General features: G+C 45.3%; 1 protein-coding gene across 7 annotated transcripts in view; it reads left to right on the top strand.

Annotated features, from left to right (window-relative positions):
* ATG7 (autophagy related 7) overlaps nt 1–18434 on the top strand; it is a 319810-nt gene that overhangs the window by 143646 nt on the left and 157730 nt on the right. For all 7 annotated transcript variants that reach the window (XM_067043420.1, XM_059076097.2, XM_059076095.2 and 4 more), the window contains 2 exons: nt 795–910; nt 5923–5998. In XM_067043420.1, coding sequence (XP_066899521.1) covers nt 795–910; nt 5923–5998 — 192 coding nt within the window. The remainder of the gene's footprint in view (nt 1–794; nt 911–5922; nt 5999–18434) is intronic.

The raw sequence follows: 18434 nt of genomic DNA, 5'->3' as shown, positions 1-18434 counted from the left end.
CCCAGTGTAAAGAAAAAAATATCCTCTTACGTGAAGAAGGGTGGCTTTATCTCCGTCATGGGTTATAATATACAGCTGACCCTGTTATTTCATTATTACCAACAAGTAGGATTAAGGATCAGCTGCAGTAAAATTACATCTGTTCGTAAGGCAAAACTTTCAGAGTCAAAGTTATCCCTAACAACCCCTTAAATTTGCCCAGAGTTGGAAAATTAGAATTTCGTAGGTTGAACTAACGAAGGCTTGTGTTTGGAGCCACATTGTAGCAAAAATACTTGTTCTTAAGCCCTGAGATCACGCTCAGGGTGACAGGATGCCTCCACTGTGAGGGGCACCTGGAAACAGAGGGTGGCAGGGCCAGCAGATCAGTGCTTCCGTCTCCCGGGCGCTCCGAGGGCTAGCGCAGTCATGGTGGGAGGGCAGGACCATTTGCTCTGTTCAAATGTTCTTCCTCTCTGTGCCTCTGGCTCTCAACTCACAAGCACAGTAGAGTTGAGTCAGTTAAAAGAGTACATGATGCCACGCCATGTATGAGGCAGCTAGGCCCCCCCATCGTTAATTTGTTTATAACTGCCAATCCTTTTTAGTGTGTTACCTCATTTAGTTACCTAACTTGTATATTTTGTTTTTCTTGGTATTTGCAAGAAATGGTATTATGTGAGGCTGACTGATCTTTGCCAACAGTGAGCGTCTGGTATGTGATAGAGCTTTATCGTGGAGGAGTTTCATGCTTCACACAGCTGGCGTTGGGTGGAACAGAACTTTGCACTCACGTCAGTGCCTGTTCTCTGCAGTCAACCAGAGACCGGACCTTGGACCAGCAGTGCACTGTGAGTCGCCCAGGACTGGCCATGATTGCAGGGGCCCTGGCGGTGGAGTTGATGGTTTCCGTTTTGCAGCATCCAGAAGGGTGAGTTTGCCTTTTAGAGATGGGTGTTTCAACAAAGAAAGCTTTTGTATCTCCCTTGGCCTTTTCTCAGTCTGAATTTTCTGAGAATTACGTTGCTCTTTCCATCCTCAGAAAAACAGGATTTTTTAAAAACGCAGCGTGATTCTTTGGCCTGGAGAGCTTGTCGTTGTGGTCTTTGCATCTGTATCTCTGCATCCTTCTGGAGCTGAACTCTCCTAGAGTTAACTGGTAATTGATAATGAGGAAGGATAAAAATTTTGGTCGTGGCCTTAGGAACTTCATGCATTTATTCTCTTAATACGTTCTGATCTCCTGAGCCCTGAGCACTTGTCAGGCAACACGTGGATCACATATGATAGAAATTGCATTTAGCTGTGTGTAACAGGTCCATCTGAAGTGACTTGGCCAAAAGGGTACAGCTTGATTTTTCTCATGCGGCAGGAGGCTCCGAGGCAGCAGCCAGGGCTGGTACAAAGGCTCCGATGTGCCGTCAGGGGCTGTTTCCTTAGCGTTCGCTCGGCCACTCGTAGCTCTTCCTTATGCTTGTCACCTGTAGTCACAAGACGACTGCTCTGCCAACAGCGTTGCTTCTGTGTTACACTTCAGAGGAAAGGAATGACCAACGGGTGAAAGGTGCACTCGGCTGAGGCCGCCCCCTTTTAAAAGGCTCTCCGGGAAGACTTACCCACTGATTCTAAAACTCCTATATCACATGACCTCGCACTCGCAACCGCAAGGAGGATGGACAAATGTCGTTCTTTGGCCGGGCCTGTTGCCTCTCTCAGTGAAACTGTGGCGAGGTCGAAGTGGAGACTCGGTTGGGCAGGCGCCCGGTACTGTCTGCACATTCATTAAAAAAATTCTCTATGTATTTTAACCCTTAGAAGATACTGTTATATCGTTGGTACTCATTTCATTTTGCTAGTATTTCCCTTTTTGTTACTTTTCATTTCTTTCTGTGACCTTGAGCTTCCATCCAACGGCATTTTCCTTCTGCCTGAAGAATACCCTCTATTATTGCCTTTAGAAATGCTAGTGACAAAGATATTTCAGTTTTTGTCTGCCCAAAAATGTCTTTCTTTTATCTTTATGCTCGAAAGCTATTTTTGCTGCGTACAGAATTCCAGACTGGTGGTAATTTCCCGTTAGCAAGTTGAGCGTGTACTCCTGTTGTCTCTGGCTGCCCTTATCCTGGTTGAGGAGGAAGGTGTGTACCTCGTTGCTACTCCTTTGATACAGTTTGTTTTTCTCCCTCTTCCCCTACCCTCAGTTGCTCTTAAGATTTTCTCATTGTCTTTGGTTTTCAGAAGTCGGGAATACATACCTAATTCTGTTATTTATTATTGTATACCTATTTCTCTATTTATTCTGACTGTGCTTTTTAGTGCCCCTTGAATCCATGGCTTGATGTTTTTCACCCACTGTGGACAATTTTCAGCCATTATCTCCTAAAACATTGCTTCCGCCCCTTTCTTGATTCTTTCCTTTTGAGTCGCCAGTTGCATGTTAGAATCAGCCTATGTTCTTTTCTGTACTTTCCATAATTTTGTCTTTCCTTACTTCAGTCTGGCTATTTGGTTTTGGCTTATCTTCCAGTTTACTAATTCTTCCTTCTTCTTTGTCTATGTTTTAAACCATCCATTGAGTTTTAAATTTCATAATTATATGTTTCACTCTTAGAGTTTCCATCTGATCTTATTTTACACATTCCCTCTTCTCTGCTAAAATTGTGATTTTGGTCTTTCTCATTCTTTGAACATATTTGATCATGTTTTTCTTTTAAGACCTTATCAGTTATGTCCATTAATGGGATCTCCTATGAGTCTGTTCCTATTGTCTATTGTTTTTATTGACTTTCAGTTATGTATTGTCTCCTCATATACCTGGTTGGTTTTTTAAAAAAAACAAAACCTTTTCATTATGGAAATTTCAAACATATATGAAAAGATATATATGCAGATAGATATAGATACATAGATATAGATATCTTCTTTCACACACACACACATACACACACACACACACAATGTGTGTATATATGTAGAAACCACCTTGTATGCACCATCCAGCTTCAACAATTACCAGCCATCATTTATCTTTACTACTGTCCACAGTTTTTCTCCTTCCACTGACTTATTTTAAAGCAAATCCAAGGCATAGCTTTTATTTTTTATTTTTTATTTTTTTTTGCGATACGCGGGCCTCTCACTGCCGCGGCCCCTCCCGCTGCGGAGCACAGGCTCCCGGACGCGCAGGCCCAGCGGCCATGGCCCACGGGCCCAGCCGCCCCGCGGCACGCGGGATCCTCCCGGACCGGGGCACGAACCCGCGTCTCCTGCATCGGCAGGCGGACCCCCAACCACTGCGCCACCAGGGAAGCCCAAGGCATAGCTTTTCATTCATAAAAATATATCTTTTTAGTATGTATCTTTACTAGTTTTACATATAAAAACAAATAAAAGGCAATTCCCTAATATTACCACATAGCCAGTCAGTATTTAAATTTCCTCAATTCCTTGTATCTTCTTGGCTATATTTGATTGAGTACTGGACATTATAGTTGACAAATTACAGAGATGTGATTTACATTTCTTTCTGGCAAACTGCTAGCCCAAGGGTACTACCACCCTAGAACATTTTATCCAGTTAGGGCTTATCTACTTCCGGTTCACCGTTAGTCTGAGGATGCAGGCTGTTATGATCCCAACCCAAAGCCGGCCATATTTTCCATGGTTCCTCCTTATTGGCAGACCTCGACTCTGGATTTTCCCATCAGCCCCATGAGTCAGTGAGTATCACTGTTCAGCTTCTGATCTTGTGGCCACTGCTTTTGGACATTGACAATCATTTTTATGGGGGAAAACTCCCCTTGCAAATGCCTGGTTTACCACTGTGGGCTTCCCTTCTCTTATTAACCTTAGCTCTGTAATTCTCCCCTACTGTGGTAGCTCTCTGATGCTTTCAAACAGAGGTTTGTGTACTTTATCTAGCTTTCCTGTTTGTTCTCAATGGGGGGACTGGTCCTGACCACTTAGCCCACCAATGCCACACTAGTTACAAAAATATTTTTTAATTTATTAAGCACTCATAGGGTTAGGCTTTCATGTGAGAGGAAGGCAAGGAGTAGGCTGGTGTGTTTTGTTTCAACTTGACCTTGGGCCTTTCAGTAGTCTCTATGTGTAACACCTTGTATATATGTTATATTACAGGTATAAAAATTAGCACAATTGTGGTCTAGACACCCTGTCTTCTCCAAGCAAGGAGAAGATCTTACTTTATGACTTATAAACAACAGAAGTAATTCATCTTATAATAAATAAAAGTGAGACAAAAATTAAATTAATTTTTAAAAATAGAGTCAGTCATTTAGAAATAGAAAGAAGGATGGAAAAGAAGAGAAAAGGAAAGGAAAGAAAATGAAGAAAAGAGAAAAGCAAAAGAAAACTTAATAAACAAGACTCTCTCAATATCCACTGGAGACCGTGCTGTCAAGTGTGATGTAGTGAAGGCAGACTGGAGCCAAACAGGTATTTACACCTGACTGTGTGACAAACACATTGTGATTTATCTTATTTTCAACCCTTACGTAGTGCTTGTGCTTACGTGTGCTAGGAATTATTCTAAGCACTTTACAAATAGTAATTCATTTAATCCTCATAGCAAACAGATTAGGAAAGAACTCTTTTTTATTTTTTTATTTTTATTTTTTTTTGCGGTACGCGGGCCTCTCACTGTCGTGGCCTCTCCCATCGCAGAGCACAGGCTCCGGACGCGCAGGCCCGGCGGCCATGGCTCATGGGCCCAGCCGCTCCGCGGCACGTGGGATCCTCCCGGACCGGGCCGCGAACCCGTGTCCCCTGCATCGGCAGGCGGACTCTCAACCACTGCGCCACCAGGGAAGCCCTAGGAAAGAACTCTTATCTGTCCCATTTTTGAAGGGGAAATTGAGGCATAGTGAAGATAACTAAGTTGCTGAAATTCACTTAGCTGATAAGTAGTCAAGCTGGGGTTAAGCACAGCCCAGTTTGGCTCCAAACTCTGTTTTTAATCACTCTGCTACGCTGTTTGTAATACAGGCAGGAAAGAATTGAATTTTGAAAGATTTGTTTTTCCAGTTCTCAGAAATCAACATGAATATTCTATTTACTGTATAACTCAGAGTTCTTCTCTGAAGTTGAAAAGACAGCTTCTCTACAGTGTTGGCAGCATATGTAACAGTATAGATGCTTCAGAGTTAAATGAAAATAAGCAGCTCTTTTTGTCTTCCTCTCATCTTTGTCATCCCCCTGGCACCTATGTTTATTGTGGCCCCCTGACAGGAAGCATTTGGGTTAAAATCTTTCAGAGCTGTCTCTGAGTCCTTGACACTGACCCCTCTGTCTGCCACATTTGCCTCGGTCATAGGCTAAAACCAGGGTCTGTGTCACGTCTCTTCTGTCACATAAGTAAACATCAGACTGTCCTCGGGAGGGAGTATTCTTTCTGCCCAATGAGTCCCTCGCTTTTCTTTCTCCTTCCTCCATCATGGTAGCATTTACATCACCTCAACAAGTTAAGGTTGGAAGGTTTTCTGTTTCAAAATTTCAATTCAGTTCAACAATGTGCTGCGGTGTTTTACAAGACTATTTCAGAGTAAGGGAATTAACATTAGTGAGCTGTTGCACTTGGCAATTTATCTAACTTATTCCTAATTCATTTCTCACAACTGTCTTACTCCTATTTTATAGGTGATGGACCTGAAGCACAGAGAAATTAAGCAACTTGCCTGTGCTCACAAGCTCTGGTCTTTCTGACTTTAAAACACAAGCTTTTTTTTTTTTTTTTTTTTTAACTATTCTTCTGCCTTCCTCCCAGGGAAATTAGGGTGTTTTTTTCCCCTAGCTTATGCTGCCTAGCAAGGGATGTTTCCGTTATCCTTATAAATCTTATGTGGACCTCCTCCAGATCGTCCTCACAGGAATTAAACATAGCTTTTTGTGAAATGAACAGCTCTAATGGTTTCCTTTTCTCAGGGGCTACGCCATTGCCAGCAGCAGTGACGACCGCATGAATGAGCCTCCAACCTCCCTCGGGCTCGTGCCTCACCAGGTGAGTGACTGGGAGTGAAATCTCAATTCTGGACCCGATCCCAGTGGTGCAGTGGGAACGTATTTGGGGTCATCCCAGCACACCTCTTCTCCACCCTCTCTACCCTCCAGCTTCCCTGCACTTTCAGTGGGAATTCTTTATGAGCACCTGGAGGAGATCCCGTTCTGCAGGATGGTGACGAGAAGAAATCCTGAGCAGGCAGCATTACCCAGAGTCTTGATGTAGCATTTAACATGTTGACCAGGGGCCTCGTAACGGGGTAGAAGTAGAGGGAATGGGCTTTGGAACCAACCAGACAGCGGCTTAAATCCCAGCCCTGCAGTCCTTAAGATGGCCTTCCTTGGCCAAGTCGTTAAACTTATCTGAGCCTTCGTTTTCTTATCTAGAAAATGGAGGCAAGAATACTGACCTCAGGTGGTAGCAGTAGAGATGAGAGATGATATATAGAAAGGGCTCAGCGATAGTGCCTGGTACGTCACGGCTCTCAGTAAATGGTGCTGCTAGTTTTGTTGCTGTTGTTTATTATTATTGACTCCTTAATAATAATTAAGAAATAATAAATAGTAGAAGCCTTTCTGGGCATGCATGGGAAGGCCATTAGAAGTGCACAGTGTCACCAGACAGTGTAGTGTCTTTTCAGAAAAAGAATCTGAGGCATCATAGGGAAGGTCCACCCATAGAGAGTGAGAGAGAAGAAAAAGCAGTGGAAGGGGGCTTCCCTGGTGGCGCAGTGGTTGAGAGTCCGCCTGCCGATGCAGGGGATGCGGGTTCGTGCCCCGGTCCGGGAAGATCCCACGTGCCGCGGAGCGGCTGGGCCCGTGAGCCATGGCCGCTGAGCCTGCGCGTCCGGAGCCTGTGCTCCGCAGCGGGAGAGGCCACAACAGCGAGAGGCCTGCGTACCGCAAAAAAAAAAAAAAAAAAAAAAGCAGTAGAATGAAAATGTTAAATTCGTGTTGCCTCTTCACCAGTTTTTGTCACTGTGCTTTTGGAGGTTTTCTGGTCTTACTTTTCGGAAATCGTTTCTCTGGGTTCGGTGTGTGTATCTCAGTGTGTAGCAGGAAGGCTGTCTAGTTAGGGGAGCAGTGAGAGCACCCGACAGTCCATCTGAGGGTTTGTGAGGACAGACTCACAGACATGTGCAGAGAGCAGGGTGACTCACGCAGGTCGCATTCGTCTCTCTCTCTGCCTCTGCCCACCTGCCCTGTCATTTTCTGGTTGAGGGTCTGAATCAGAAGAGGGGAAATTACTTGTCCACAGTCACAGAGGTAGTGGATATACCGAAATCCATACCTAAACTCGGCACTCTGACCAGGGCTGCTTCTGAGGTTTTGTGAGTGGAAATAGCCCCGACCTGCATTTTGGGAGAGTTTGCTTCAAATCGCTGCTCTGGGCCGCTTGCACTACGTCACCTGTCATGGATTTGTGATAGCTCACTTACCTCCCTGGGCCTCAGTTTCTGTATCAGTAAAAGCAGGTGCTTTACCTTGTGTCCAGAATTGTGTATGATGAGGCTTGGTAAAGCACACAACACCATACAAATGTGACTTTTCCAGCCTGCCTCACTCCGGACGGCATTTAGTTGACATGAATGGGTTAATCTTTTCTGCAGAAACACTTCAAGTAGGACCCATTAGGCCCTGTAATAAGCCCCCCTCAGCCCCACGAGGAAGCTGTCCTCCAGAGCCACCCTCTGCTGTGGACGCGCTCATTTGAATCCTCACCCTCATCCCTTTTCACATGTCTCCTTCCCTTTCTTCTGACCTTGAGATGTGCCCTCATCTCCTTTACAGACTTCATGCTGAGAAGGGCCTTAATTAAATTTTCAGTCATGCCCCTGCACTGGTTTCCTTCTTTAAGTCCTTTATGTTAAATTACCGCAGTTGTAGTTTTCTCAGTGCTGAGGCCAGAGGGCAAAACAGTTTCTTTATAGAAGGGGCCCGGTGTCAAAATGCATGTGCCCATGTTTTTAAAGTACTATGGCAACTAATCCCTCTCAGTGTTAGTTGCCCCCATGGAGCCTGGCAATTGTTTGTCATTCACCCACTCTTCTAGTTCTTTCTCCTCGTTTTCAAATGTCTGAAGGATTATTTTGGTTGTTGGCCATCTCTTCATTTGGCCTTTTCAAAGTCTGAAGAATAATGCAGCCATATATGGGAAAAGCCCAGTGCGTGCGTGTGTGTGTGTGTGTGCATGTGTGTGTGTGTGTGTGTGTGTGTGTGATTACTTGCTTACATTATTTCAAGTTTCAAGCCTTTATTTTTAGCTGCTTTCTAAAAAAGACAGTGGAGAAGGAGCTTTAAAATTAGTCAGGGTTGTGTGGTCCCTATTTTATAAGGCTTTACATTTCTTTTTTTCTTCTTTTTGAAGTGGAGTGAGTCCATTTATGCAACTGTGTTTTGATTAGGGGACCACCGTTTCCATAAAAACACTGGGCTGTGTTGCAATGCAGACTCAGCACTTACCCCCTCCTTTTCCTGGCTCTCTGAGACAAATGACTTCCTGTTGGAGAGGAACTCGGTAAACCCCTTTGTGTGCTTTGTATACAGAGCATAGCCAGTGACGTTCCCTGGTCTCCTTTTTTCTCCATTCTCCAAAGGAGAGTGTTTATTAATTGGCCCCTGTGGAATGAGATGTAGTAGAAAAGTGATAGTCCTTGGACTGAGAATCACAAGGCCCCCCACCAGCAGCTCATTGTGTAAGCTGGGGAAAGTTGCTTAACTCCGCCCATGCCCTCTGCGTCTCAGCTCTCCCCCGTGTCAGACCTGGGAGGCCGGAGGATTATTTAGTCCGTCTCTCCATGGGACCACAGGCAGAATTTGGCTTATCCAGAGATTGGCCAAGTGCAGAAAAAGGCTTGATTAGTCTCTGAAATTCAGTGATATTCAGCCTAAAACAAACTCTTATTGCATTTGAAAACCGTGAAAAAACCATTTGAAGGTGACAAAATAGGCTTATGGGTTTGTTCTTTTTAAAAAGTCTCTGGCCCACTGTGTGTGGATGGGATTCTGCAAGCAGGCAGCAATGAGTATCAGCCACTTTCTGTCTATAAAGGGAATGGTTTTTTAATTTGTCATTTTTATCTATATATAAAATATACACAATCACACAAATCATTAAGTATACAACTTGGCTTCTCACAAAATGAACACCGCTCGTGTACCCAGCACACAGATCGAAATGAAGTGTTATCAAGTACCCCGACCTCCCCCCATGCTTCCTCAGGTATCACCGCCTCCTTCCCACACAGAGACACGCAGCTCTTGGCTCCAAACACCTTGGGAGACTTTTGTCTAATTTTGAACTTTCTGTAAATGAAATAATATACTACGTGGTCTTTGGAGTCTGGCTTCTTTGGTAGAGAGAACTTTTTCACTGTAGATCTTAGCGCATATATTATTCCCTCTGCTTCCCAGTGGGATCTTTTATTTAAAAAAAAAAAAAAAAAAAAAAAAGGTGGTAGGGCTGTCTTTTCCTGGCTCCTGGGGTGGTGACTGTTCTGTGAGGCCAGAGCCCTTTTTCTGGTTCTTTGGTGGGAGGCACCGTTCAGGAGTTATCAAATGTAGAGGCCCCTCCTGATGTCTCCAGGAAGTTGGTGTGCAGGCTGGTGAGACAGAAATGTGACAGAAATTAACAGCCGACGTAGCTGCTGGTCATTTGACTGGACATCCCCCAGAGAACGAAAAGCATCCTGGCAATTCAGTAGTTGTCTGCAAACCACAGTCATGAATATAGCAGTCCTGCTTTGATCCCACCATGGACCAGGCAGTTCACGTTTTTTGTCTTTGGGCAAATGGACTGTTGGTCCTCAAGTCCTACTGAATGAAGACCCTGGAGGGGTATATGCCCCTCCGAGGGATTTGGACCTGCCAACCCCGTAGTTCTCTTGGGCTTTCAAGTTCTTTGTTTTAGTTACTTTCAGAAGAGTAGAACAAAGCCCAAACTAGGACAGGACCTGGGCAGGAACCAGCCTGGGAAATCTCCCAGTGAGACGAAAGCTGCGCTGGAGCTGTGGTCTCTAGCCAAGCCTCGGCCTGCTCTTGATCTGGCCTGACTGCACAGGCTGTGTCCCACAAATCCTCAGGCCATTCGCTTTCAGTAAGGTCTCTTTACTGTGCCCCGAAATGCTCATCTCAGTGTGCCTCTGGGGGTGTGGACGGACGGACTGCTGAGGAAGGAGGTTAAGAAGAGCAGCACCAAGAGCGTATCTCCTGAGATGTAGCCCGAGAAAAGGAATCTCCTTCCCCCTCTGATTCCGTACCCCTCGAATTGATGGCAGTGGAACGGGCAGGAAGAAGGGGCACTGCAAATGTCTGCTGCTTCACCATTTCAGCTGCTGTGGTTTGTGACCTGTTTGTCCTCCCTTCCCCCCGCTCCAGTCATCCCTGCAGCAGATGACCCCCAAACGCTGACGCTGTGCCAAAGCGCCATTAGGTTCAGAGAAGTTCGGTGACCGGCACGCAGTGCAAGCGTTTGGTTCCACTTGCCTTTGGAGGTTCTAAGGTGGCGGATGTACCCCCAAGCCACTCAGATGTGGTGAAGTCTAATTCCAATGGGGCGGCCCCTGAATACAGGAGGGATTTGGGTACAAGATCCGACAAGGTTTGGGCTTCCCTGCGTGCAAGGCCCTAGAAGAAGAGAGGGGCATTTCCCGCTCCTGGCACACAAAGTGGGGGATAAATTACACACAGTGCCAGAGTTCCAGAGCATCTCGGGTAGCATCTCTTGGCCCACGAGGACTTGGGCATAATTTTATCAGTTGAGGGACGTCACTTGTGCCCCACGAGTTTTGCTCACCCGACGGGGCTGTCCTGTTTGGGAGGCCCGCGTGGGAGGGAACCAGAAGGCTCTGTGGTCGTACAGATCTGATTAGAATCCCAGCTTTGCCTCGGAATTTCATTTTCACCCATTTGACAAAAGGGTTTAAGGCAGTCCTTGCCGCTTGTCACTGTGTGACCTTGGGCAGGTCACTGATCCTTTCTGAACTTTATATTTTAAATTACTAAAACGGGCATAATATACTAAACACCTGGGATTCGTGTACAGATTAAATTACATTATAGCTTAAATTACATTAGCACAGTTCTGGCCAAGTAAGGGACATTTGTAAATGTTGTTTTTATCTTTCTCTTTCACTTTTAATTAAAATGGTAAAGTGGGCGCCTATCTAGCCTCCTAAAAAGAAAGTTACAAGGAATCTCGTAAAACTCTGGAAGCAGTGAGTGTACAGGGAAGGGATGGAGAGATTAGTTCCATCCTGCACTATTTTTCTAAGGATGGCGCTGGCTCATTTCCAGCTTGCTTCTTCTGCCCCTTGGTGGCCCCTGTTTGACAGTGAGAGGTGGGTCAGTGGTGGTAGCTGAAGCTGTTGTCTGAAACAAAGTCCTCTGTGGTGCGCCTGAGGTTTTGCAATTGCTGAACTTTATTTTGGCGTTGAATTTGGTTAAGACTCTCTGCAACATCCAAGAGCAATGCGGAGTTTGGAGTTAGCTCTTATTTATGCAAACTCCAAGCTCTAGAAATACTGCCAGGCCTGCTGGAAACTGGTGCGAAGTCAGAGCAGCAGGTTTCTGCTGTGGCTGCAACTGTGCCTCCTCAGAATGGCTGTCTATTTCTGGGCATTGGCTCTTCACTTCCCATCCAGGGGAGGTTGAGTTTGGACGCGCGCAGCAGCACGCGGCAGCTGGCAGTAGCTGGAAGCGGTATCTTAGTCCCCCGGCCGGGAGCCCTAAGTGCTCGACCACAGGGGCCAACGGCTGGGGCCTGAACCCACAGTTCTTGCCTGCCTTGTCAAGAAAGAATTCAGGCAAGGAGGCAGAAAGTAAAGAGAATGGTAGAACGTTTATTGGAAAAGCAAAGTACGTGCGGAAAGACACATGGGAGAACTCAGAGAGTAGCGCCTTGCAGAAGTTTAAATCCTTTATAAGGGGGCAGTTTTTCAGGTTTTTGTCTCCCTTCTGGCCAGTCATCTTGCCTTGTCCCCCCCTGGCTAATTTGTCTCGGGACCCTCCCCTTAGGTGCACATGCACCCCACAGTCAAGATGGACCCCGACGTGAAGGCACCTGGGAGAAGCAAGAGTCACCGTGGCATGGAGTTGTCCCCTGACTTTTGACCCCTAAGGAGCCTTTCTACACATGTGTAGTGTCTCCCTTGCCTCAAGGAGGGGCGAAGCGGAAATTCCTTGATCCTTTACTCAAACAAGGCTTTGCCCCTCTTCGTTTTCACCATGACTGTTATCTTAAGGCATCCACAAGAGACAGCTTGGCTTTTTACCCCGTCTCTGTCATTGCTTCCATTTCAGAGAGCAAACAGGAGGCTGATTTTAAATGTCTAACCTGAAGCCCACCTATCTCCTGTCTCAGGAAATGCAAACAGGAGGCTAGTTGTAAGTGTCCGGCCTGAAGCCCATTTTTTCCTGCCCCATGAAATGTTAACAGAAGGCCAGTTGTAAATGTCTAACCTGGAGCCCATCTATCTCCCACCTCCAGGTGAGCTTGGGGCTCAAGCCGCTTTCACTCAGCTTAGGTGTAAACACCAAGAGGGGCTGCCCAGAGTGGAAGAGACCCCTTTCTATTCCTGATCTATTTATTTTGTAGCTGACTGGGCACAAATGACTGAAGATAATTTAATCCACTCAGACCCTGATGGCAGCCATCTTGATACTGAGTTTTTGGTTTCGAGGGGGTGTTTATTTTTTAATTCTTCTGGTTTTCTCTTTCTTTCTTCCTTCCTTTTTACCTTCTCCTTGATTTTCAGCTTTTTCCCCTAGACTTTGGAGAGAAGGAACAGAACTCAGATCCCTGGCTCTACCACTCGGTAGTTGTGGAATCTTGGGCGAGCCAAGCCACTTCCCTGAGCCTCGATTTCTTTGTCTAGAATACAGGGGAAAGTCACAGAATGGTGGTGAGGCCAACACGAGATGAGTATGTGAAAACACTCCAGAGAGCCAGACACAGGGATGGCACGTAGCAGATGTCGGTCCTCTGCTCAGTCCCCTAGGCCACCATTTCCGCAGGATGTCAGGACGTGCCCTTGTGCACAGCTTCCAAGGTTAGGAGGGAGCAGTTGTTTCTGCGGAGGGAGAAGGGAGAGGGGTAAGCACTTTAGGGGAGGCGCAGGAGAGGCGGAGAAGATGGGTGAGTTTGAGAGTCTGAAAGGCGACCAGTGTCCCTGTAGCGTAGAGAACTGGGAGAGCACAGGGGGAGAGGAGGAGAGGCAGGACCTCACAGGCCATCTTAAACCCAGGGGCAGCGGGGAGCCGTTGAAAAGCCATGAGCGGAGCTGTGACGTGGTCAGGTTTGGCTGCTGCTGTACAGAGAATAGACCGGAGGAGATATCAGAGGATCTGGGCATCGAATTGGAGTCCTTGAGCCTTTAAGTGGAAGACAGCCTAATCCAGGCATGGTGCATCAGAAGCACCTCGGGAGCCGTTGCAGAGTACACATTTCCCAGCCCTGTTCCGGACCCGCCGAATGACAACCTCCAGGGACGTTAGGCGTTTGAGAACAGCAACTGCATATTCTATAAAGATGGTTTCTTGATGGCGTCCTACGGGACAAAGTACATAACTCGTCAGGTTAACACGGACCATTCCTGCTCGTTTCGTTGATCATGGCTTTTGAGTTCTGCGCTCCCACCGGCCCGAGTTCTCTTTCCAAAAGGGCCCTGGACTCCTAGTCCCTAGCACACACCCCCAAACAGGTGTTCCTGCCTTCCAACCTTTGGACGCTGGTTAGATGCGCACAGGTGCACCTAGTGAACCCGGCCGGCGCCGCCCACTGCCCTCCTGGGAACCGCCCCGAGGGAGGAGGGAGGAGGGAGGCCGGGAGCCTATATCGGCCCTGCTCTGAGGCTTTGTGCGTCATTTCGGCGCTCATCTTTGCGCCTTCCGGGGGCGGCGGCGTGAGGCCTTGTTAGCCAAGCGCCGGGACAGCCATGCGCCTCGCTGGCGTTTGAAGGCCGGGGTTCAACGCAAGCTCCTTCTGCCCTTTGTGGGGCCTGGGGGTGAAGAGAGGGAAGGGAGCCAGGAAACCGCAGGTAATTGTCCTTCTCCCAGCTTCCCAGGTGGGGTTTCTAGATATTCGGGGGTGGGTAGCAAAGAGACGCATGTTGTAGAGCTGGTCTTTTCATAAAACACTTTTTCTTTCCCTGGAAGGCTACATTGGAAACTGATGCTGGAGGGGCTTTTTTTTTTTTTTTTTTCTGAGGCAGAGGCATTGGGGGTAATAGGGACTTTATGCTTTCATTTTGTACTTTTCTGTATTGTTTGGGAAATGTTAATGAGGTTATGAACTTTTTTTAGTCACTTTTTTTTTTTTTTGGCGGTACGCGGGCCTCTCACTGCCGTGGCCTCTCCGGTTGCGGAGCACAGGCTCCGGACGCGCAGGCTCAGCGGCCACGGCTCACGGGCCCAGCCGCTCCGCGGCATGTGGGATCCTCCCGGACCGGGGCCCGAACCCGTGTGTCCCCTGCATCGGCAGGCGGACTCTCAACCACTGCGCCACCAGGGAAGACCCTAGTCACCTTTTTTTGAGGCACAACTTATGTACAGTTAAATGTACCCGTTTTAACGTGCATTTTAATGAGTTTAGATGAGTGTGTACACTTGGATGTGACCACCACCACTGCAAACAAGGTGCGGAGCTTTTCCATCCATCCCCAAAACTGACTTTGTGCCTTTTCTATGGTAATATCCCCACCCTCAGCCCCAGGCAACCACTGATTGGATTTTCATACAGGCCATTTTAATATCTTCTTTATTCTTTTTAGCATTAAGAGGAAAAAAAAAACTTCATCAATGTAATTTAGAAAATAAAATATGCAGCGAGGCAGGCAAAGTTTGGCCCCTCTAGTAGAGGCGCATGTGTGTGTGTTCGTGGAATTGGCAGTTTTTCCCCCTCTAGGGAGGGGAGAGATTTGAGAAGCCAGTAGTATTCGGGAGGCTGTTTAAAAGGAAGTTAAGTATTTAAATATATTTTTAAAAATAGGAAGACAGGAGTAAATATGCTATGGGAGTACAGGTTATTTTTTTTTGTTTGCTCTTTTGCTTTCTGTCATGCTTACTATTTTTATAATAGGTCGAATTAAATTTTTTTTAAATAGCCATTTAATACTTACCCTCCTGTAAGGAAAGATTGACAGCAAATATTATAATCAAATAAGGGTTTAGCGTAAACTGTGTGCAGTCCCCAAAGTTGCAAGACTGTCCCTTGAGCAGTGCCGAGACGCCTTAGAGTGGATGGAGAAACCACTTTATAAAATCTTGTTATTTAGATGTGGCTAAATTAGCCGGGTGTGGTGGTGCTATGCATTAAAAAAACGTGGAAAGGAGGGAGAGGCTTGCAAACTGCTTCCATCTGCTTTCTGACATCCAACAGGTGATGCTGAGTGTATAGATTAAACCACGAGAAGGGGTAAAGGAGGTTGGTAACTGAAAGCATCTTTTTCCAAAGGCTCTGAATCACCTGGGATCTTGTTAAACATGCACATGCTCTGGCCTTACTTCAGATCTTTTCAGTCAAGTTCCAGGGGATTCTTCTGATCAGGCAGGCTTCGAAAAACACCAAATGAACACATTGCTTCATATACTTTGCACACTTCTGAGTAGGAAGGTGATGGTGAATTTTTCTCCACCCAAGCAAGGGACAAATCCTTTTAACTTCTTTGATTGTGAATTGGCGCCTGCCCTCTCCAAACAGGTAGAATATATTTATTAGGATTTTGCATCAGGTGCCTGGATTTTAGATTTGCTCTGCGATTTCTATGCAAGTCTAAAGGAAGGTGCTAAAATTTAAAGGAGCCACTTCCGCTCTTTAAATTTTATGCATTTCTTGTAAGATTTTAGGGAATACAGAGCATATTGTGGAAGCTCAGTGCATTTGTAATACAGGGGATTTAAAGAGTTGTTGATGGGGAAGGGCTTCAAATTGCCTGGAAGATGTGAATGGTGGTAAGATGGAGTTTTTCTTGTGGTTTATTTGGGATGTGTTTTCTCTGAATACTTCAGGTATGAATAATTTGGTTGGCTTTGGGATGTTTGTGTTTTTCTCATCCACTCATTTCATAGTTAATAGTATTTGTTATGAGCAAATCACTGTGCTATGGACAGATGCAAATAGTTCAACCTATATCTTGCCCTCTAAAAGCAAGAGAAATTAAAAAATAATTTTTAAGTAATTATATTACACAAGCTGATTCTAAAACTCATTTGGCAAGGCAAAGGACCCAGAATAGTTAAAAAAATAATCTTGAAAAAGAAGAACAAAGTTGGAAGACTCATACTTCCCAGTTTCCAAACTTATTACAAAGCTACTATAATCAAGACAGTGTAGTACTGTCATAGAGGTAGACCTGTAGATCCACAGAATAGAATTGAGAGTCCAGAAATGAACCCTGACGTTTATGGTCATTTCTTGCCAGTTAAACGGGGGGAGAAGAGCCTTTTCAAGACAGTATTGGAACAACTGGATTTCCACATACAAAACAGTGAATTTGGACCCTTATGTCACACCATATAAAAAAAAACACCTCAAAATGGATTGCAGCCCTAAATATAAGAGCTAAAACTATTAAATAAGAAAACATACTAACTCTTCTTAACCTTGGGTGAGAATTGGTTTGTTATCTATGATACCAAAAGGCCAAGCAACCAAAGGAAAAATAAATAGGACATCAAGAAAGTAAAGTTCTGTGCTTCAAAGGACACCCATCAAGAAAGTGAAAAGACACCCCACAGAATGGGAGAAAATAGTTGCAAAATCATATCTGCAAGAAACTCATATCCAGAATATATAAAGAACTCTTAACATTCAACAATAAAAAGAAAACCCAATTTAAAATTTGGCTAAGAATTTGAATCTACATTTCTCTGAAGGAAGATAATATGAATGGTCGAGAAGCACATGAAAAAATGCTGAACACTATTAGTCGTTAGAGAAATTCAAGTCAGAACCACAGTGAGCTACCACTTCACATTCATTAGGATGGCTACCTCACAGAGACAGGAAGGTGGAGAAATTGGAACCCTCGTATGTTGCTGGCAGGAAAGTAATATGGTGCAGTCACTTTGGTCCTCAAAATGTTAAACATATAGATACCGTGAGATCCATTCGTTCCACTCTGTATATACCCCAAAGTTACTCAACTTGTGAATAAACAAAATATGGTATATCCATGTAATTGAATAGTATTTAGCAATAAAAAGGAATGAAATACACATGACACAATATAGTTAGCAAGTGAAGCCAGTCATGTATGATTCCATTTGTAGTAAATAGGCAAATTAGGCAAATCAGTAGAAGTAGAAAGTAGTAGTTGCCAGCGTCTGGGAAAAGTGGAGAATGGGGACTAATTTCTTAGGGGTTCTTATTAGTGTCTTTTGGGGGTGATGGAAATGTTCTGAAATTAGGTATTGGTGATGTTTACAAAATTCCATGAATACACTAAAAGCCACCGAATTGTATACTCTAAAGTAAGTGTATGGTACATGAATTTTATCTCAGTAAACCTGTTATTTTTTAAAGAAATAACTATTACGTAAGTTATTTTGGTGATAAATACTAAAAAGAAGGATTTCACATAATGAAGGCGTTATCTCTAAGTCAAGTGGTGGGTGGATTGAGTATTTATGAAAGAGATGTGTTTGAGCTTGAGTGACTGTTGTGGAAGATGTAGATTTGGTTATATAGCTGGTTCCCAAAGGAAGAGCTCTGAGTCGCAGAATTCGGCATGAGACAAGGTCAGCAACGCAGGAATGCCCTTGGGAGGGATGGGAAGGACGTTGTACTTGAGCTTAGTCGTTGTATGAAGCCTGTGAAAAGATCAGAAAGGCAAAATGGGCCCAGATTAGGGGGGACCTTGAGTGCCAGCATGAGGAATTCTCTGCTTTCTTGGTCAACTCTAGGAAGCTGATTAAAAAGTGACGCCCCTCAGAGCTGTATCTTAGGAAAATTAATCCATAGCAGAGTGTTGGATTCAGTGGGCAGGAGAGAGCTTACCTGTGGAGGTGCCTTTTAGGAGGCTGTCGCAGTTGGCGTGAGAACAGGCCTTCCACTTTTAAATTTCCTAAAACTGGAATTCGTTTGGTTGAGTTCTGAGCCTTCTGATGCCAACTTGGGGAATTTGAAAGGCCTCACACACAGATGTTATTCTACTTAGTTTCCTGGGAAAATGAGTCAGTTTCCTGGTAAAGAGCTGTCTGGGGTGCTAAACAATGGTGTGGGTGCCCCTGCTTGGCCACCCCATTCACTTCGGCTCCTTTCTGTTGCTCACCACCTGTGTTTTTGGTTTATATTTTCTCCTTCCTTCCTTCCTTCCTCTCCTTTTTCTCCCTTCCTTTCTGCTCCTAACTGGGTCTCCTGTCTCCCTTCCCTTCCCCTTTAACTCCGCACCTCCAATCGTGGAACAGTTTAGTAGAGAAAAATACCAGTATTTCTTTGC

Source organism: Kogia breviceps, chromosome 10, assembly GCF_026419965.1.
Source record: "Kogia breviceps isolate mKogBre1 chromosome 10, mKogBre1 haplotype 1, whole genome shotgun sequence".
Taxonomy (NCBI): Eukaryota; Metazoa; Chordata; class Mammalia; order Artiodactyla; family Physeteridae; genus Kogia; species Kogia breviceps.
This window is presented reverse-complemented; position numbering and strand designations above follow the sequence as displayed.